At 40.3% G+C, this 22,786-nt stretch overlaps 1 protein-coding gene across 1 annotated transcript in view; it reads left to right on the top strand.

The window, feature by feature from the left end:
- Positions 1–2,731: 2,731 nt before the first annotated feature.
- Positions 2,732–22,786, top strand: part of Ptgfr (prostaglandin F receptor) — a 42,440-nt gene continuing 22,385 nt past the window's right edge. Inside the window, 3 exon segments of the mRNA XM_028879129.2 lie at positions 2,732–3,194; positions 4,652–4,985; positions 4,988–5,520. Coding sequence (XP_028734962.1) covers positions 4,724–4,985; positions 4,988–5,520 — 795 coding nt within the window. The 5' untranslated portion in view covers positions 2,732–3,194; positions 4,652–4,723.

The following is a 22,786-nucleotide window of genomic DNA, read 5'->3' as shown; positions in this document are numbered from 1 at the left end:
GACAGATAGTTGGGTGAATAGAATTGTTTGCTCTGAATCACAGCACTTGGTGTGGAGAGAAAAGAAATTCTCACTCTTTCAATGTCAAATCGTAGCACCTGTTTAATAAAGTCAGAACAACAGTGATTTCTTTTTCAAGGGATTTCATAAATTGAATTTTCTTCCAACCTACTTTGCATCTATTACTTGAATTGCTTCAAGAATCCCATTCCTAGATCAAGACGTATTTATCTGGGTGTTCTTAAAGTCCTAAACAGCTACATGAGCCCAGACTGTACCTTCTGCTTCCAACTCTTTCTGCTTGTTCAGAGCAGGGGTCCCTTGAAGGCTTCCTCTAGTCTTGAGCCTGTCCTTTCTTTGCTGCTTCTGGAACTGGATCCTAGACACTCATACTGGACCCTGAATTTCTATTGTTTATATTGCCCAGTGTGTGGTACTTGGTTACACAGCTCTAAGGAGCCAGCACAATCCCTTATTAGATTAGATCCATTGGTTAACTTCATTATATTTTTAGAATTCACTACTCACAAATGCATTACATATATTAGTTTTTATGTATCAAGTATTTACATAATAAAAATGAAAAGACTAAAGTTTTTATTTTCATAACAACCAAACTAGAGAATGTTTCCTCCATTAATCTTGATGGCAAATTCCAACAAACCTTTGTAGGCAGTTTAATTAAAATGACAAAAACTCAATTCTCAACATTCCTTCTTGGTTTTTATGGAGTTTTATTTCTATTTCAATGTCATGGAGTGTGCACATCTTCTGTCTCAATTGCTCCATGTCTAATCCTGAGTGGTGATTGCTAAGCACACATATGCAGTGTATTACCTTCTTCTGAGTGGAGATAAAGCTGGCATCAGTTTTGTGTCCATTCAATATAAGGAGAGTGCTGGTGTTCTAAACCCCATCACATGCTTGCCTCAGGAGCACGTTCACTTCCTACAGAACCATACAGTCCAGGGCTCTGTGCTTGCTCACACAGGAGTTACATTTTTCTCCTAGAAACAGTACTGGCAGAGGGCTAATTCTCACCAAATCTGTTGAATGAATGTGTCCATAAATACCTTTACAGGACTGTCAACTTCTCACATGCAACAATAAAATTAAACTACATTTTAGAAGGGTTTGCCTACCTCTCACTCTTTCCTCTTAGGTTTTGGTCTGAAAGCTTCCCTTTCTGTGGATCTACCAGTTTTCAAGAGCTACCTTTGGGGATTTGGGTTGCACATGAGCTTGGGGTGCATCATTGACAATTGTTAATTGTTTACTCTTCCATAGCAGCTTACCCTGATCATATCAATGTGTCTAGTTTGTCTTGGGAAGACATGTTGGTATTTAGGACTTTTCATGAGCACTCAGGTGATCTATGTCTTGGTGAAGGAATGGGGTTCTAAAGAAGGAATTCCAATAACAGAGAGTAGATTGAAAAAATGATGCAATTTATGTAGCACTTTGAAAGAAGGAACCACTATTGCTTTGATCTTATTAACAGCTACAGTTTGCATTGAATGAGCAAGCATGTTTTCCTATCCCAAACCCAGTGCCACAGCAGCTGGTGTGTGATGCCCCTGTCTTCAAGCTACAGAGCTTCGAAATGCTGATGAGAGAATTTATTAATTCAAGGTTTGCTGAGAGTTCAGATGTTGTTCCGGTGAGGACAGAGGGAGGATGGATAAGAACTCTGTAGAGGTTCATGTCAGTGAGAGAAACACAAGAAAAACCATCAACATGCAGTGTGGTGACTAAGTATCGTTAATCATTAAAGGAAAGAGTGGGGCTCCATTTCACATTTTCAGAGTGGCTTTTGACATGGCTGTTCTTTGGATACTGGCCATCCAGGCACATTATTATTATTATTATTATTATTATTATTATTATTATTTTTACTAATTAAAACATTCATTCTCTGACCATACCCAAGTAACAGTTTAAAACATGCTACGACAATATCAATAAAAAATTCTCTGTCTCCACCGTAGGGGGAAAGTGTGCAATTGCTCTGTTCTATAGTTAATGGCTAATTTATTTTATCTTGCCTTTGCACTTTATGATCCCTTGCAATTTTCAGGAATTTAGAAGTGCCTTGTAGTTCTGGAATGGAGAAACGGGTTTATTTAAATGTGGCCCTGTTTCTTTTTTCTTCACACAGCCAGTGACAACATCTTACTAATTTCAGAAGAGAAATTAAGAGCAGTAATAGGATCACGTTAAGTGTTGAGATGGGAAATGAGATGTTAACAGGTGTGGGGGTTGTGTTATCAGCTAAAAGCAATTAGAGTGTAAAAAAGACTCACACTATACAAGTTCACACTATACACTTATGATATAACACGACTCAAATAACAGTTCTTAATGAAAAATAAGCCTATCTGTACTTGATCATAAACTAACTTTTACAAAATCTGTTAGATGCACGTCCTTTGTTGTGGATGTCACCAGAAATTCTTTCAAGGACTTTGATGCTATCCAACCCCAGGCCAACAGGTGCTCAGGGATGCTGCTCACACTGCTCCCTCATTCTCTTACCCAGATGGGCTTGAGCTCCTGGGACAGTGGAACCCAGGGCTGTTGCGCGTACAGCAGCTGGCCAGAATTCTTTTTATTCACTCCCTCAGGATATCTGCCATGAAAGTTCTCTTTCAAACAGACAGCCCTTTCTCCCTATGACCCCTTCTGGTTGGACTTGGAATTCCGCGTTTATTCTGTAAGCTGCATCCCACAACCAAACACACCAGGGTCTAGACATTTCTTGGCCCTCCTTGTTCCTGTCTTCCAGCCTCAGAAATGGCCTTTTTCGTTTGGAAATGAGCTTAGAGCAAAACTTTCCGTAGCTGTCTGGTGGCTGAAAGTGTTGTCTGCGGCTGCTGGGTGACCAAAGCATCCGAGTAGCTAGCCTCACCCTGTGCGGGTAGGAAAAGGGGGCGGAGAGGAGAAAGACAAGGAAGGGGCGGAGGTCATTGAGCCCTCCACCCCGCGGAGGCTGGGAGCATCGCTAGGTGCCTTGGAGTCCAGGGCACAGTTGGACCAGGAGGTCCTGCGGGTGATCTAGGGAGCAGAGACGATATAGGAAGTCCTGAGCCGTGGAACCTGAGGTTGCCGCTGCGTGGGGCTGAGTGCGCCACGGCAAGCGGGGCGCAGAGCTCTTCTGCTCCGGACACAGCCACTCGGTGGCCCAGGATGCCAAGGTAACCAGCAATCCGATGGCTGCATTCCCATGGCCAGATTCCCACGGCCCTGGATTCCCCAGCCGAATCCAGGGTTGATAAAGTCCTGAGAAGACAGCTGGAGGGACCCCGGTGGGGAGCACCTTAGGCTGCGCTTAGCAGTGACTTTGGACCCAATTCGTGGTGAGCTGTGGAGAAGGGAGGGTGTTTGGGCTGGGCTGTATGGATGGGGCTCAGTAGCAAGGACCCCCCCCCTCCCCGCGCTCCCTTCTCCCCCCACACACGAGAGAAGCAGGCAAACCGGGATACCTCCATCTCTCCTTGAGATTCTCAGCTGGTGGCACTTCATGGACCTTACCCTATCTGCTGCAGACCTCTGGCGCCCTCCAGGGTGGGAGGGAAAAGAACTCTCTGGAGTTTGAGGAATTGCAAAAAGTTTCAGCAAGTTGGTTAGGTTTAGAGGCGATGTTGCAAGTTGAGGCCCCGTGGGGTGCGGGGTTTGCAACTGGCGAAAGTCAAAGCGTGAGTAAGACACGGAGGGGGCAGCCAGACTCTCCCTGGGGACACTTAGAGCCACTGTGTTGTCGAGTCCGCAGCCTCCCGGAAAGGAAAGCTTCTTCGGGAAACCAATCTTATTAGCTAGGGGTGAGGTGGCTGTGGTCCTGTAGCTTGCTGGTGACTTGGGAAAAAACAATACAGTTCTTCTCACTGGAGGTTGCAGTAACCTGACAGCATCTTTCAGGCCAAAGTGTTGAGGGGACGCAGCTTTCCCTCTTGATCTTCCAGCACAGGGATTTCTGCCCTGGCAGAAAGAGGGTAGAGAATGGCTCTGTGATCAGAACTCAGAGCTGTAACACTCTCTTCCAGGAGACAAAGTGTGAGTGTGTGTGAGTCTCTCTCTCTGTCTCTGCCTGCCTGTCTGTCTCTCTGTCTCTGTCTCTCTCTCTGTCTCTCTGTCTCGTGTGTTTTTTTCTGTGTTGCCCTTCATGACTCAGGTTTTATAAGCCTTCTCTTTAGCAGGAGTAAGCTTGCTGCAGGGCTGGAAGTCCATGGAAGCTGTAGTCGGCATGACAAGCAGGTGGCTCACCTAGACTTGGGGGTCAGTGCCTCACAGAGAAAAGACCAAGTCCTTAAAGGATTAGTTATTTAAATAGATTGTCATCCCTTGAAAATGCAATTGAATTGAAATTTAAGATGCCAGTGACATGTCAGAAGGGTTCTCAGAGATTTCCATCCTTAGAGGGAAGTAAACTGACAGCTGTGAATTTGGGCAGTATCTTTACCTTGGAAGAGAGAGAGAGAGGAAAAAAAAAAAAGAAGAAGAATCGGGGGCAGATGCATGCTGGTTTCAGAATGCTGCCACGTGACTTATGATAGGCTGGGTAAATCCACCCCAGGCCAGGGTGCTGGGGCACTTGGTTTTATCTGTCAGATATCTGGCAATTTGGTCTTTATAATTCCTGTCCTGTGTGCTACAGATGTCTGCACTTCGAGACTGCACAGTGGTGACAGAGAGATGACCTGAGGGGACAGCTTCTATCTCCACAACAATGTCCATGAACAGTTCCAAACAGCCAGTGTTTCCTGCAGCTGGACTCATCGCAAACACAACCTGCCAAGTGCAAAACCGGCTTTCAGTATTTTTTTCAATAATCTTCATGACAGTGGGAATCTTGTCTAACAGCCTGGCCATTGCCATTCTCATGAAGGCGTATCAGAGATTTAGACAGAAGTCGAAGGCCTCCTTTTTGCTCCTGGCTAGTGGCCTGGTGATCACAGACTTTTTTGGCCATCTCATCAATGGAGGGATAGCTGTTTTGTATATGCTTCTGATAAAGACTGGATCCGCTTCGATCAATCAAACATCCTGTGCAGTGTTTTTGGAATCTCTATGGTGTTTTCTGGATTGTGCCCACTTTTTCTGGGCAGTGCAATGGCCATTGAGCGGTGTATCGGAGTCACCAACCCAATATTCCATTCTACGAAAATCACATCTACACACGTGAAGATGATATTGAGTGGGGTGTGCATGTTCGCTGTTTTCGTGGCTCTGCTGCCTATCCTCGGACACCGAGACTATCGAATCCAAGCATCCAGAACCTGGTGCTTCTACAACACAGAGCACATTGAGGACTGGGAAGACCGGTTTTATCTCTTGTTCTTTTCCTTCCTGGGCCTCTTAGCTCTCGGTGTTTCGTTCTTGTGCAATGCCATCACAGGAGTCACACTCTTAAGGGTGAAGTTTAAAAGTCAGCAGCATAGACAAGGAAGATCTCACCACTTTGAGATGGTCATTCAGCTCCTGGCCATAATGTGCGTCTCCTGCATCTGCTGGAGTCCCTTTCTGGTAAGATCCTGAAGTACTGACAGTTTCTGCTTGCTTCAGTTTATCTATGTTCTCTGTAAGGTCTGTTGTCTTTATCAGAGTTGTTGGTCTAGGATGTCAGTCTTTTAAATGCTAAAATTGACTTCCATGCTCAGCTCTGGATCACGTGTTTATTTTTCCCATAGGTCCCAAATTAAATGTGTTTCCAAACAAGTGTAAGCATAGTCTTTCTTGCTTCCCTATGGGACAGTGTAAAGTGACATAAGTAGTCATTTCAATATACTGGGTGTGATTATCTACTAAAATGGTGGTAGAATGAGTGGTTGTGTTGGACCATTGTGTCAGAATGAGGTGGGTTTTGATAGAAAGTGACACAGACTTTAATCTGCAGATGGAGAGAGCAATTGTAAGGTTGCTTTGAACAGGTAAACATGAAGTCACAGCTTGCCAACTATGGGGATGAGCTGAGATACCTGACAGGTCAGCCAACCCTGTAGACAACGAAGAGAAGTCATTGCTAGTTCACTAAGGCCAGAGAGATGCTGACAGTGTGGGGAGAATGATTGCCAGGAAGGTCAGACATTCATCCTTTTACTTTCACTTCTTTAATAGCTCTGTAGTCAGCAGGGATATGTGACAGCTTGGTGTTTTAATCTGGAGATAGAGGAATTTGTAAAGCATTCATATTCTCTTCCAGATAGAAGACAGAAAAAATACTATCAGTGAAGTTATGGCCCAAGCTCATTCACCAAATTCATTTATAATGAGAGACAAGATAATATGCAATTAAAGAGGAAAATCAAACTTCTGTGAGATGAAGGGAGAGTGACAGGTGATTTCATTCCTTTGCCTACAGTGGTGGGGAAGTGGGCTGGCATCCAGAGATGAGTATGCAGGTTGGACCAAAGTCGAAATGAGGCTGGAGGAGAAGCAAGGTGGAGGTAGAGGCAATGCTAGGTGTGGTAATCACTAAGGATGTTAGCTGAAGGTCTGTTATTAATGTCCTTTCCTGTATCCCAAGTATGCTAGCTGTCTGAGAATGCACAGCTCTGACACACAGCACAGATGATCTTCATGCACATGAAAGGTTGTGAGCACGGTTCATGTCAGATGGTTTTGTTTTATAAAAAGACTTCTTTTATAAGTGCTCATTTTATTGATTTACAATAAGTAAATCAGTAAATTGATTTTATAAGTATTCATTTTATTGATTTACAACTTCAATTTAGTTCCTTAAACTGTTAAATCTTTTAAGAATCTATTCATGCTTTCCTTGGGGTAGCCAGGTAGAATGGTCCACTGTACTGTGGCTTTTCCTGACAATTCAGCTTCCAGAAGACTGTGCACTGTCAGTTTATGGGACCTGAGGTGAGCTAAGGCTGTCCTTAGTAGTATCTTGTTCTAATTGAAGGACAAAAACCAGATAAAACATGTTGAATTGCATCTGTACTCATTTTGAGTAATCTAATTTAAGTTTATGATACTTGGCACAAGGAGTTTCTTAAGTTTTTTTTTTTTTTTGAGATTCAAATTTCCACTTTATTTATTTATTTATTTTTTGTGTTTTATTTTATTTTATTTTATTTTCAATTCCTTTTTTTTATTATTATTTTACAACACATTCAGTTCAACATAATAGCACAGATTCCCTGTTCTCCTCTCGCCACTAGCCCAATTACCTCCTCAGATCAAGTCTCCCCGAGACGGGTCGACCTGGTAGACTCAGTCCAGGCAGGTCCATTCCCTCCAACCGAGCAAGTGTCCTGCATAAGTCCAGATTCAAAAGCACTATGCAACGAGCCCAGGACTGCACATGCACAGCTGCTCCAACAGATCAAGCAAATGACTGTCTACGCATTCAGGGGCTGATCAGTTGGGGGCCTAGCTTTGGTTCATAGATCCTGTGTTCATTCATTTGTTATTTGTCGGTGTTTATCAACTTGGTTCAACAATTTTAAACTAATGTGGCTTTTCAAAATACAAAATGAGGCTGAGTGAATTGTACTTGGTTTGGTAATTATGAAGGTAAAATGAAAAAGTGGGTAGGAATGTTAAGGGATCTTTGAGCATGAAGGGTGAACGTCAGAGCTCGGAAGGACCCTGTAATAAGAGCACTAAAGGAGGGACCCGAGATCCAGACAGCCCAGGCGGTCTGGAGGTGTGCTGATTTGTTCCTATCATCATGAAGGTTCTGTTTAGCTCCGGCGTTTGACTTTGAGGATCTGGAGTGAAAGTCTAACTCCTGTAAGACCGTGGAAGAAGTGAAATCTCGCTCTTGCCAAGGATATGTTGAATTTACATTCTTTTTTTTTTTTTTTTTTTTTGTCAAAATTTCAGTTTCTTTTATTGATTGGATAGATAATATGATTTAATTTGTATTGTGAATAATTTTAATGGGTTTCATCTTTATGAGACTGTTTTCTTTTTCTCCTCTCCTCTCCTTTTGATTAGCATGCAAAGTAAAGTTTTCCTGCGGCATTTTCTTCATTTTCCCATTAGGAATTATTGATATACTTATGTATTGCTACTTCTAAAATTCTTTACAGTGTGTAAATACCTCCTGTGTAAAGTGCATAGGAAATGCACCATAGATATCTCTCAATTGGCCAATAAGTTGTTTCAACCATTCTAAGGATTTGGCTGATGTATGATGATGCCAAGTGTCTGCCAATCACCCCATTCTGACTCGTAACCATGGTGTATTTCATTTCATGGAGGAGGAAAATGGAATTTGCTTGTTTCCCAGCAATGAGATTTAGAAGTCAAGAATAAATATTGCATTTGCTTAAAATATAACTTCCTAGTAACGTTTAGGTTTTGCAAAATCTGTATTTCATAATTGTAATTAAGATTAACTCAGATAAATTCACTGAATTAAAATTCCAGCTGACAAATGTAAGAACCCAGACTAGACATTTGGCTTTGAGTTCCATGTAGAGACACACTCACTCAAAAATCTGAGAGTCAAACAACAATTATAAAATGATCTTTTGAGCTTTCTAGGCAAATCACCTTTGCCTGGAACTTACCCGGTAGACAGGCTGTCCTTGAACTTGTGGCAAGCCTCTTGCACTGTCCTGAGTGCCGGAATGACAAGCAAGCACCACCCGGCCCAGCGCCAAGTAACAGCTTCTTAGTCACCTTTGTTTGCCTTTATATATGTGTGGGCAATGTTTCTTTTTAATGCTCTCTTCATAGAATATACAACTTTAAAAGGAGTTTACTATAATTACTATGCATATTTCTCTAATTTGGCAAGGCAATGAATACTTGTTAACTGGTTGATTGAAACTTAAGTAGGATGAATGTCAAGAGATTGGAAATGATTGACCAGAATGGATTCTGAGTTTTGTAGGTCAGAGTTAAGTAAGTACTGAAACTAAATGGTAAATTTTAATGTTTCCTACATCAGCACCTGGATGTAGGTTTATGGAATATTGAAATTCAGCTACCTCTCAGTAGAAGGCCAGATGCTTATTTTACTATTTCTTCAGAGGACAATTTTAATGAAGGAAAACAAAGTATTTGAGGAACAAGATGATTTCCTATGTATGGAGTGTACCCAAGAAATGTGTTCTTCTGCATATGTAGAATTGAATTTTAATTTTTCTTGGGTTGTAACTTTTATGCAAATGTTTTTAGTCATCTTTGTAGTTAAATATTTAGTCTCTAGGGTGATTATCAGATACAGATTAATTGGGTTTGGTTAGTTTAGCTTTGACTGAAATTGCTGAAGGTCCCAATATTATACTGACCAGATCTTATAGAGTGAGTAGTCAATGATGGGCATAGAGAATCTCCATCATGTGGCTGTTTGGAAGGCTGACACCCATCATTTTTTAAAAACACTGAATAGAAATCTCTACATATCTCTGTCCTTGTTTTATCATTGAAGAATTGGAGATGGATACAAATCTGATTGTGTTAAGTGAAAAGAAAATGTAGAAAACCCATAAACATGCATTCTGGTCTGGATCCTTGGCCAAACATTTCTAATCTCTTAACATTCTGTGTACATTAACAATCAACCAATATCTATATGTCTAAATCTGCACATGTAACATGTGTTTATGTATATAAGTAGTATGTATATGATATTTGTTCTTTAAATTTTTTACTGATTATTATATTATTATTTTTATTTATTTACTTTTGTGTATGTGTATGTGTGTGATATATACTATGTATATCCAAGTACTCTTGGAGGCTAGAAGAGTGTATCAGATTCTTTGGAGCTACAGTCACTCAGGTCCTTTGACAGATAAACGAGTGCTTGTAAATACTGAGTCATCTCTCCAGTGCCATATGTATTTTCATACATATAAAATACACATTTGTATATATGCATGTATATATGTAATATATATATATATATATATATATACAGAGAGAGATTATACACAATTGTTGAATTATTTACAAAGTTAAAAATATTAACTAATATACCTTTACATCTGACCATGTCAGATAAGAAGGATTCCACTGAAGTAGAGAACAAAGTGAACACCAAGTAACCAGCCATAAGGTACACAGAGGACCTAGCTCAGATCCATACAGGTCTGTGCTTCTCAGTTCCCTACCCAACCATAAGGTGTATACAGAGGACCTAGCTCAGACCCATACAGGTCTGTGCTTCTTGATTCACGGGGAGTGGGGGCTGTCTCTGATTCCTTTGCCTGCACTTGGGACTCTTTTCCTCCTACTGAGTTGCCTTGTCCAGCTGTGATATGAGAGTTTGTGCCTAGTCTTATTGTATCTTGTTAGGCCACGTTTGGTGGATATCCCTGGGAGGCCTGCTCTCTCTCTCTCTCTCTCTCTCTCTCTCTCTCTCTCTCTCTCTCTCTCTCTCTCTCCCTCTCCCTCTCCCTCTCCCTCTCCCTCTCCCTCTCCGTCTCTCTTTATTAAGGGAAACTGAGGAGTTGATCTGGAAGAGAGGGAAGGTGTGGGGAAGGACTAGGCAGAGTGGAAAGAGGGGAGATGTGGGTAGGGACTGGATGGAGTGAAGGGGTGGGGGGGAACTTCGGTCGAGATGTAATGTATGAGAGAAGAATAAAAGTTAAAAAAAAAAACCAAACGAACAAGCAAACAAACAAAAAGAGCAAAGTGGACTCTCCCCGTGCTTTTTCCTATCTTGGCAAAAGGTGTTTTGTTTCTTGTTTTGGTTATCATTTGATTGCTGCTGACTTACATCACCTCAGCTGCTTTCCATCTTAAATGGCAGTGTGTCTTTGGAATATGGGAGTCACAGTGCAGGTCCCTGGAAGTATCTATGACTCCAGGGTTCTACTGCTGTAAAGGTACCCAACAACTCAGACACATACATTTGGTGGTTTCTTTCAGAAGAAAAGGTACAGTAAGTGATACTATGCTAACAAGGTTTAAATTCTGCAGATGAGATGAGGGCAGCCTTCTCACACTGGATAGGCATGGACAGCAAGGGTCACTGAGTGGCTGGCACCGAAAATGGACTTGAAAACTCTGGGAGCACATTCCCACCCTGAGTCTTGACATCTTTTGCCTAGAGCACTCCTGGTTTTCCTGTGGCTTTTACACTGTCTTCCTGTTGCTCAAATATTGCTTCTTCTAGGTTGTCTTAAAAATGATCATTTCAGTTGTCAGTGGTAGCACACACCTTTCATCCCAGCACTTGGGAGACAGAGGCAGGCAGATCCGTGTGAGTTTGGGACCGGCCTGGTCTACAGAGCGAGTTCCAGGACAGTCAGAGCTGTTACACAGAGAAAGCCTGTGTCAAAAAAAACAAAACAAACAAAACAAAAAACAAAAAACCATAAATAAATAAATATAAAATAAAATCATTTATCCACTTCTCTCTTCCCTTTCTCTGCTTTATTTCCCTCAAAACACTCAGAAGGATGTAGTATTTCTTAGTTTGTCTGGTAGTTGTTTGGCTTTTTGCCTCTTTTATGTAAGCTCTGAGAGGTAGGAACTTTGTTTATTGCTATATCCTCAATTCCCCACTCAGTATTGGGCCCATGGCTGGTTTTTATAGTAGCTGTAGCAAAATATTATGCAACGGAATGTTGACTGTGTGACTACATTGTCTCAGCTTTGCATTCTACATGTGACCTGGTTGGATTTGGACACCCCCCACCCCAATTCACGATTGGAATTGGAATGTTCAGAGAGGAGGAAAACTTCCACCTGGATGTTCCCAAGTAAGAGAATCTTTGAGAACCCTGGGCATTCTGAAGCCTGAATCTGGATTAGAATTTAGGGTCTGGTCAGTGTCTAGAATCTTACAGATAAACAAGGCTTGGGATTTTACTTTCTATTATTACAATAATCTGCTTATGTGTCATTTCCTCAATTAGTCTTAGTGGTCCTTGGTGTTGTGCCCTATGGCATTTGTGTTTTAGATTTTAAACACTGGGGTGGGGGTGGGGGGCAAGTGTTAGTCAACATGTGTTTAACAAAAAACTAACAAACCAAGCATTGAATGGGAATTACTGAGGCAAAAGGAAATATTAGGCAATAAAAGGGCAGTATCATCTATCCTCATGGTTTTTAGCATTGTCTTTCTCTTTCCTGACACTCTGTAATGCATGTGGTAATCTTGTCAGGGGGTAAGAGGAGAAAATTGCTTAGAATAAAGACTTCCAGATGTTTCATGCTCAGTGCCATAAAATGCAATCTTTAAATGTTGAAATTTGTAAAATTGGGCTTGGTAATGTCATGTCTCTACTGGCTGATTGAATTAATACATGTGTGTATATGTCTGTCTATCTACTTAACTACCTAACTTCCTATTTACATCTTGATTTGTATATTTTTTGAGGCAGGTGTTAGATATCCCAGATTGGCCTTAAACTCATTATGTAGCCAAAGATGACTTCAAACTTCTGTCTCTACCTCCTGAATTCTAGGATTACATGTTTAGGCCACCACACCTGATGTCCATAGTGCTGGAGATGGAATCCAAGGCTTTGTGAATGCTCCACATGCACTTGGTCAACAGAGTCATGTTTCTAGCTCTTGGTTTGTATAGTAAGACTAGAAGACCGGACACTTGATATTTAGAAACCAATTCTCAGACTAACCAGGCAGACTGTCTACAGATGTGGAAGCAGTCTATAGAGAGAGTCCTTTGGATGAGTCTTCCTCAGGGGTGTTTCCTTCAGCTGAGGGTAGCTACCTTGCCCATGATTATGCCACTGTCTCCGCCTGTGGTCATCTATAGTAATAGATAAGCATGGAACTGGAGAACTCTGGCCCATGTCTCATTTGGGACATGTCCACAGTGGGCTTCCTGCTTTCAAGCTTGCTGAGGTACCAAGCAGAGGGCTTTTCTCACAGTTTCTTAGCAGCTTGGCTTCTGCCTAGTCTTGCTACCCTCACTGACCCACAGTTTGGAAAGTGTTTGGTATAAAGACCTTTAGCTGAATGCTAATTTCCTGCAGAGTTTACTTTGGGACAGTGATTCAGAAGTCTGTTTGCTCATGTCTTATCTACATATAAAGCATTTTGCATATAGACTTGGAATAGGACCAGATAAGCATGTTGCACTCTGCATATGGAACTAAACTTTGTTGAGAAGAGTAACATTTTTCCCCATGAAAAATCTGCCCAGTGAATGTTAATTAATTAAAGAAAAGACACTGCTAGGCTGAGAAATTCCACGAAAATCAATTGCTTAAAATGAGCATGGTGGTCTGGAAGATTTTGTTATTTTAAGTTCATTTGTTCTTGGCAAAACAAGATTTGTTGTTTTCAAGAAGAAAGACATAAAAATTCCCAAAGATGTCACAGGCATGGAGACAACACTTACAAAACATTACTTGAACCATTTAAGTATAACGAATCACAAACATGTGAATTATAGTTATGTCGTCATGTCTTCTGATTTACTATGTGGGATTTTTATTAAGCCTCCATACATTTAAGGAACAATTCAAGATGTGAATGTTTCCAGATCTTCCTGGATTCCCAGATGTAATTTTATGTGTTTGGACTTGTGTGAGCAGGAGGTATATGAAATGCAATCACATCTGTGTTTGGTTTGAAAGGCCTTAACAGCCACACCAATTTGACTGCCATAACAGTATTGTTTATCTGTGTTCAGGAAGGAATGGGGGAAATTCGTCTTTTGATTCTTGTAAACATATCTCTCAAAGCTCTTGCCAACTTGTCACTCTGTCTGTCCTCTGACCTGGATGTGAGGGTGTTAGTGCCATAGAGGACTGGACGCAGTTGTGATTTCCACAGACAGGGAGGCAGTGTTCTCATTCCTGCTCAGCTATTGAATCCCCAAATGAAAACCAGACTGTCGATGCTGAGAGGGACTTGGGATGTAGTGTGATCATGAAGGAGACAGAGACAGTTGGATTCTATAGAAGGAATCATTCTAGCTTTTTGAGCTTTGTGGCAAATCAAGCCTTGCCTTCAGAGCACTTGGAACACTGACTGGGAGCAGGACCTTCAGCATCATCACTTTGTTGTTATCACTTTGAAGTTACCGTGAGCTAATTTTGTGCATACGGGAATTGATTGCAATATGTATACTCATTTAGAGATATTATTGGGTTAAATCATTTGACTTTATAAACACTGTAACAGAGCCATCAGCACATAGCAGATAACAACAACAACAACAACATTCTATGATGCTATTGCCATGACTTCTGCTCACCATGCTGATTAAATTAATTATGTTTAGTTCAGATATTCTTCATGCTTTCCCCCCACTAATATGGACTGGCTGAAGCACAGAAAAAGGGTAGATTTTTTTTTTTTTATGATTTCAGAAAAACTTTTTGGACATTTTTACTTGTTCCTGATTCTGATCCTTATTTCAGTATCACATCAGAAGTAGATGGTGCCTACTAATCCTTTGTACCTTGCTCCATTTAAATATTCTTATACTGTAGGTAACGAATCAAGTTAAAGTTAGCAAAAATAGTTGGAACCATCACAAGGCACTATGCTTGGGGCTGTGAGTGGTGCAGGAAGAAGAAGACAAGGTCCTGTCCAGAGAGAGGGACAGCTAGATCAAGTAAGAGGGGTAGGTTTTTGCTCTTGAAGCTGCGGCGGTGGCGGTGACAGAGGGCAGAAGTTTAGAGCCAGCGTGCAAGCCTCCTTTTCTTCACTCGACCATGTGACTGGAATGATTTACTCTCATACAAAGTGGGTGTCTCAGTAGCGCCTGCTTTATAGGTTTGTGGCAAAAACTGGATAGACTAATATGTGTGAAGAAGCATTTAAAATTGTGTCTCATGTACATTAAGTGCCATACGTTTTTAGTTACTATGCTATTATTTTATTGTTGCTGTTACTATGAAATGACAACCCTGTCATGTAGTAATTTTGTCAATGAGATGATCTCAGGGCCTTTAAAATTACCGAGTTAATGAAATGAGTGTCCGTGAGAAGCCGTCCCTTCCACTTTGGAGACTCATTAGTACTTAGCTACCGATTTGACAAACTCTTCCCTATGCACTTGTCCATGACAGGCACTGTTACATTATTCTAGAATTCTAGAACGTCAACCACCATAATTCAGCTGTTCGTAAAATTTATGGCCTCAAGTAAGGGTACTCGAAGAAGGTGAAGGGATGTGTGTCAGAAGTTGAAATAAACTAATAGCAGGTATTTTATTGTGGATGAGATTGTCTTTGACAATTCATACAATAGAGAAGCGTCTAGAGAACGTCATTTAGAAAGAAAAGTTACTTGGCATGGAAATCCAAATCCATAAGTATTCAAACCCAAGAGGAAAAAGGAATAATGTCTACATAGAATAACATCTACAGATAGAAAAGTATTCATCTGAGACAGTGTTGTTTATGCAGGTTGTAACACTAGAATACAGTAGATTGCAGAGAATTAATATTTTTCAATTGAAAATAGATTCTTCTCTCATATAATACATTGTGACCACAGTTTCCATTCCCTCCACACCTCCCAGCATGGGTCAGCAATGAATTAATATGAAGAGATATTTTTCAAGCAATGAAATTAGCACTAGAACAATTAAGTTGAATAATAAATGTTGAATTATTAAAGTAATATTTCATACAGTCTTTGGATAAGTGACATGACTCAAAATGTAGAATACACAAAACATTGGTGAGAAGGGAACTGCAGAAGTTTCTAGTACTTTGTAAGCTTGCAGGTTAAAAACATTTTGGAAAAAACTAAAAATAAAAAATAATTTAAATTTCTATGAATTTTAACAGTAGAAATTCTAAAACTAAAAATGTACTTAGATTTTCTTACTCACTAACTCCTTCATTGGCCTGCTCCTTACTGAGGGAAGAACTGAGTATCTCCTAAGTAGGGGGCAGAGAACCCAGTAGGAGAAACATCCTCAGAAAACCATTGCCATGAACTCTCAGAAACAGACCCCCAGCTCCTTCGCAGGCCATGCTAGAAAGTGGTTAGAGCTTTTGCCTTGAATGTAGAGGGTCGAAAGTTCAATCACCAGCCCTGAAAAAAAATACTTAATGGCTGTATGTAATGACACTAGTTTCTAATGCATGACTAAATCTGTCTAGTAAATCTAATTGTTGCATACAAATCTATTTTTAATATGGGATGGGCATAACAATTTCTATTTTTTTTTTTTTTGACTCTTCTTGGAACAAGCCAAGAGCCAACTAACTGCCCACTAACTGTGAAGCCCTGGGTGAAGCACAAATGTACATGACTGAGGACCAATCACAGGGTTGCAGCAGTTACAGAGCAGAGACTGTTGTTATTGTTATATAGTTGTTATTGTCACATGTTCATCATTTTGCTTTTCATGTTCATGGCTCAAGATCAGAAGAAAGAAAAGGAGTTAGGAATGAGTAAATGTCTAGGAGATGAAAGGCAGGGATAGGGATGGAGAACAGATACAGCTATGAGGGCTGAAGAAGTCTAGCTGTGTGTGTGTGTGTGTGTGTGTGTGTGTGTGTGTGTGTGTGTGTGTGTGTGTGTTGGGGGAGGGGCAGGTGGCAGGGCCTGCTTAGGAACCTTCCTTCACATCCACAGCTGCCATCTTCACACTGAAGAACATTCAGTTTCATGCATTGCACTCTCTTAAGCTACATAGAAAGACTTCAAGACTTCATTAGCTATAACACTTCTGTCAAAAGCATAGCAGACTGGAAGTTAGCGTCACATTTCTTAAGCCCTGCTACCGTAAGGAAACCTGTTTGCATTCTTCCACTCAGCTAGCATGGCATGTGTGTTACTTTAGGTTTTTGATTAATGGACCAAAAGATTCTCTGTCCCAATGATTGTTAGGTCTCGTTTGTGCAAGGGCATGTGTATTTTTCTAAGTGGTTTTTCAAGACTTCTTTGGGTATCAAAGAACAGGTAATTGTGATATTCAAAATAATTAGAAAATCATTTGTATAAGAGGAATTGATTTTCAATTTTTATTGCAATTTTAATTTAGTACTTTGGTTTGTTGGTAGAAAATTGATCCATTTCTTTTGTGGTTACTGTTTTTTGTTTGATGTGTAGGAAGTGATTTTCTAAGAATAGCTGATGTGACAATATTTATCAGATTTTCTTTTCTATCACTTTCCACTTTATTTTTTAATATATTCTTACCTGTATCCACACCCACATCTCTATCTTACTCTATGTATATATCTGTATACACATCACATCTGTATCTATATCTGTATCTTTCTATCAGGCTAGCAAGCTCTCAGAATCTGCCTGACTCTGCTTCCCAGTGCTTGGATTACAGGCTTTCGTAGGAAGGCCTGCTTTTTTTTTTTCTTTAGGGTTTGGGCCTCATGTTTCCATAGAAAGTGCTCTTACCACTGAGTCATTTCCATAGTCCCTATGATGTTTATGTTTTAAATCCATTTATTCAGAGTTAATAATCGAGTTTTATTTTAAACAGTTAGCTAGTTGCCCTCAAATAACTAGTGACTATTTTAAATTCCTACCTGTCTTGTATATGGAATTCTTATATAATACATGTTTAGATCTTCCTGAACATGTTAGCTAATTCTCTTTATCTACTTTTTTTCTTCCTTTTTGAGAAAAGGTCTCCCTTTGTAACCCTGGCTGTCCTGGAAATTTCTATGTAGACCAGGCTGGCCTCAAACTCACTGAGGTCTGCCTGCCTTTGCCTCCCAAGTGCTGGGATTAAAGGCGTGTGCCACTGTGCTCAGTTATTCATTTGCCGTTTTTATCCAGCACATGTATCTTTTCTTCACAAAAGTCTACACAATATGTCTGAAGAAATCTGATGTCCTGTTTTTATTGTTCTTGTTGTATTCTGAAATTCAGTAATAGTAGTTTCCTGTGATGTGTGTTTGGAAACATCATGGGTTAGATGAGAAACCTCTTTCCATAAGTTTTATTAAAGTCAGAGTTACCTGTTCACAGCTCTTGTTTCATCCTGGCCTTTGTTAACCTGTACAGTGGCTATGACTGCCTTTATCATATCACAGACAGGCCAGGGCTGAGTTACTGTCCCCCACAAAGTGTCAGGGCCTACTCTACACTGCAGAGATGTTTCATGGTTTGTGTGGTCCACTCTCCCTGCTGCTGGACCCCTCTCAACTCTTTGTACTTCTTTTGGAAAGGCTTGTAGACATATAAGGTGCCACTAACTGGCCATGGTGATGGAATCAGGGAAGGAAGAATGAGTTACTTGTTTAAACCAGAGAGGTCACTGTTTCTCAAAACCTGTATTTCTTACAATATTATGTATAAACAATAAAAACTGGTTTTACAATGTCAAATTAATTTAATATGTGATTTTTGCCAATGCAGTCATTTTGTCTGTAAGATGCTGGAATGAACAGCATAACCACATAGTACTGAGTCAATTTTCAGACTGTCCCGAGCTGTCTTTGTGTTTGGGTGTAGACATTCCTGCAACGCATCTTTCAAGCAAAACAGGTCAAGACTTTCTTTCCTCTTCTCTCATGTCTTCGGTGCCTTTTGGTTGATGCTTGAGGCTAGGAGCAAGAAAACAAAATACGGTCTGAAACTTCCTACTCCCATCAGCTGCAACTTCCCATCCCTGTGCGGCAGCCTGTACCTGAATAGGGCCTTTCTCTGCTAATTCAGAAGAGTGTGAAGGTAAACTAGATGAGGGTCAGAGAGTGGAAGAGTGTGGATGAATCTACTTTGAAAAGGTTGATTTTAAAGAGCTCCGGGAACTTGGTGCTGCCCACAGTGGTCCTCAGTATCTGGAATTGCCCCGTCCCCCTGGCAGTCCTGCTACAGTTTGGGTTCAGTGTTGCCTAAGACCAGGATATTAGTAAGAAACTTCTGAGAATTTCCCTCCAGTGTGGCACACCCTAAGGGGTTTCTTAAATAAGAAATGTTCCTTTTCAGTCAGGCTTTAATAGGGGAAAAAAAACCTGTGCAAAGACCTTCACATCCCTTATTTTCTAGTATATAAGCTCCTTTCGTAATTGTAAATAAGAGAGCAGCAGATAGCTCTGTCAATGCAACGAATGGAGAGTTCGTTTCTGATGTTATTTGGTATCATATGCTTATAACTGTACTTTTAACTTTTTTATTTCTGAGATTATAATTTAATTACATTTGTCTCTTCCCTATATTTTTACCACCAGTAGTTACCACAGTTTCCAGTATGTGGTCCTCCTCTCCCAATTCTGAGTTCATCTCAGTTCTTTGCCCTTTTTTTTTTTTTTTTTTTGCCAAGGCTGACAGACTTGAATGGTGTCGATAATTTGGTCATAACAATAAAATTAGGGCAAGAAGAAAGAATCACCTTAAACCAGAGAGATCATATCTATCCCCAAATGAGAAAAGTACCTACTCTACCAAATATTAAAAAATAAGCCAAAACAATCAATTGAACAAAAAAACATCTAAAGCCCTTACATAAACTGGTAGGTTCTGGCACTTTTATAGGGTATATGGTGATTCTTTCCCCCACTGAAAGCCTAAAGCAGCTAAAGCCAACTCTTTCTTATTTCAAGGGAATACAATCACTCTGCTAACAAAGAAAATAACCAAACAATTCTAAATGCGTGACAGTGACTAGAGGGCTTTGCTTTTCAACACCGACACTCATACTTAGAGAAGGCTGCTGTGTGAGCATAATGTCAAGGCCAACTTGCTGAAAGTGTTTTCCGGGTAGGAAGGAAGATAGTGGATCTATCGAGGAGTGAATTCTATGTGCCCTGTTGGCTTTTCCCTAACTACTCAAGTCTGGTTTGTCTCTATAAGTTGGGCACTCACAACACAATGCCAGTCAGTCAGATGAGATTGTATATTCTACACTGTCCACCTCGCAGACCGTTTTATCTATGCATGGCCGGAACAGTGGGTGACATATTTTACACACATCCATCCTTTGTCTCAAACACCTCCCTTGGTTTTGAATGGCATTAGGAGACAGGCATCCTTCTGTGTTCATCCAGATGGACCATCTTTACTTGGACTTCTGGGTTTGTTTTGCTTGTTTCTCAAAAATTGAAGCTGAAATAAACACAGTTAACCCAGAGATTATTTATCTGCTAAACAGTATAAGGAGACAGGAAAAACCACTTAGAAAGCATGCTTCATTGTGGCTTCAGAATGATGCCCTGCACCTTCAGGTATAGAGCAAAGGCCTAGCATACAAGAAGTCCCCAGGAATTTCTTTGCTGCCACCCCAGTCCTTACAAGAACAAAGCACTGTCAGCACACTTTGACTCAGAGGATGAAGATCTCTCTTTAGAATGAGCTTCACTTTCCCTGTCCACGGAAGGTCACTGGGCACTGTATGAAAGGAGAACTCTGGGCCTCCTGGACTGTTCTCCTGGGAGAGGGTGACTTCAGGAATAGATGAATACAGTCTATTAATTAACACTTTTATAGCTAAAATCATAACAGTTCCATGTGAATGCTAGGTGTTGACTAATGTTTCTCCTTGCAGAATTTAAACAAACAACAAACAGCACATTTTTTCATTGATAAAATGCCAAACTTGTGTGATCTCATGTGAAAAATCACAAAGATATTCAAATCTATCTATATGTGGCTGGTGAAAAATCATCTCTAAGAGTATGTTACCCTGGAAGATAGAGGCAGGAGGATCAGGAGTTCAGGATCAGCCTCAGCTACAAATTAAGTTCAAAGCCTGTAGCTGGAGAGTTTTCTCTCTGGTCCTGCCAAACCCCCGCAGTTAGGCAGCCCATTTATAAAATAAACACACAGACGCTTATATTATTTAAACTGTTTGGCCTAATGGCTCAGACTTTTAGCTGTCTAGTTCTTATATCTTAAATTAATCCATTTCTATAAATCTATACCTTGCCACATGGCTCAAGGCTTACTGGCATCTTCACATGCTGCTTGTCATGGTGGTGGCTGGCAGTGACTCCTCCCACCTTCCTGTTCTCTCAATTCTCCTCTCTGTTAGTCCCGCCTATACTTTCTGCCTGGCCACTGGCCAATCAGTGTTTTATTTATTGACCAATCAGAGCAACACATTTGACATACAGACCATCCCACAGCAAAAGCCAGCCTGGGCTACAAGAGATTCTGACTAAACAAACAATCAAACAAATAAACAAACAAAACAACCCCTCCAAAATCTCCCCAAAACAATAAAAACCCCAAACTAAACCAAAACTGAAACAAATGAACAAGCCCCCCCCCAAAAAAAACCAAAACCCAACCAAACAAATAACAAAGTAATATTTTACTATAGCATATTAAATTAATTGAATTCTTTTTTTGAATTGCAGTCCTGAAATTCTTGATTTGCCTTTCATTACCTTTACAGTATTCTCTATGAAATCTGTGTTGATTATTCCAGTTTACATTGATCTCACATTGGATAAAACAGATCGAATTTGATCTGCTCCTAGTGTGTTTGTTTGGTGTCTCTCTAGTTAGTGGAAACTCCTCAGTGACAAGCCAATGTCATCTGTTTCTACTTTGCTCCCTGTGGTGCCTTGTACGTGGTTTGGAAAGGTCCAAGGAAAATAAAACTCGTACTTTAGAATCCTTTAATCACAAATAAAAATTCATGAAGGAAATAACATCCTTAGTGGCAATGGTTATTAAGTGCCTAGGATGTCATATAAGGGTTTTGCTAGAAAAATATTATTTTTTTGAAGAATGTTATAACTTTTTTGAAGTATAACTATAAAACTGTCATTGTGGTCATTGTTTTATTTTTAAAGTTCTTGCTTAGATGTTTTGTTATAAGAATTCAGAATTAATGTACTAAGAAAAATCCTGCATGCTTATCTCCTACTGTGTACACAGGCAGATAGAGCTCAAATGCTGTTGAATCTCACAGTGTTCCTCTTCTACTTGTCCTTAGACACAGAGAACATTAATGAGTATTTGGAGGGCTTAACCAAAAGGATGTAACAATTTACAAGTCTATGTTTAGTATTGTGAGCTATCTGAAATTTTAGTTAAAGATCCCCAGAGATAAGGCAATAGTATTCTGAAACAAGAAAAATACAAAAATTTTGATTTGACCATGATTTGTGGAGAAAAATAAATGTGGCTAAAAAGAGTATTCATTTTGTATTCTATTGTTATGATAATGTAGGTCTGACTATAGAGATGTCTAAACAAATATGCTAAAATTAGCATTTAAAATATTTTTTAAAAAGTAATTATTCTCTTCTCCTTTATAGATCATGACACTTCCTAGTCTTTCATCTTTCCCTCCTTGATCTAAACTGGCCTCTAATTTACCTGAGAAAATCTAAAATTTCCAAATTTAAAAATAGGCAGCCCTCTTAGTTGGCAATGAATATTAAAATCACACTTGATTTTGTAAGAAGTATTTTGGTCTTGAGAAGCATCTTTACTCTTGTCATTGAAATGTTAAAGCCATGCATAGAGGTCATAAGTTCCTCCCATGTGTTCACAGTCACCCAGAGGTCACAAGTCCCTTGCCTGTGTTCATGGCAGACTTTGGTTAAAACCAGAGGGAGCTGAGAGGAGCCAGCTGTAGCAGTTTGGTTACAGCAAAGCAAACCTTTATCTTGATGTATCCATCTCACTTTGAACAGAATGCTTATTGGCCCAAGTGTCTTACAACATCTGAAGGTTTTAGGACCAGGGCACCACTGTTTGCCCTCATACCCAGATGTATCTGTAGTTGGAGGACACCATAGTTCTTTGTGTGTGTTTATGTTCTATGCATATCCATACCTGTGTATGAGGAAGCCAGAAGAGGAGGCTGCTCTCCCTATCTTGTTCCCTTGAGGCAGGATTTCTCACTGAACCTGGAGCCAGGATTGTGGCCAGTGAACCCCATGATCCTCTTGTGTTCTCCTTCTGAAGTGCTGGGTTTATAGGCACTCATGGCGATACCCAGCTGCTTTCACAT

The sequence above is a fragment of the Peromyscus leucopus genome, chromosome 6 (genome assembly GCF_004664715.2).
Source record: "Peromyscus leucopus breed LL Stock chromosome 6, UCI_PerLeu_2.1, whole genome shotgun sequence".
Taxonomy (NCBI): Eukaryota; Metazoa; Chordata; class Mammalia; order Rodentia; family Cricetidae; genus Peromyscus; species Peromyscus leucopus.
This window is presented reverse-complemented; position numbering and strand designations above follow the sequence as displayed.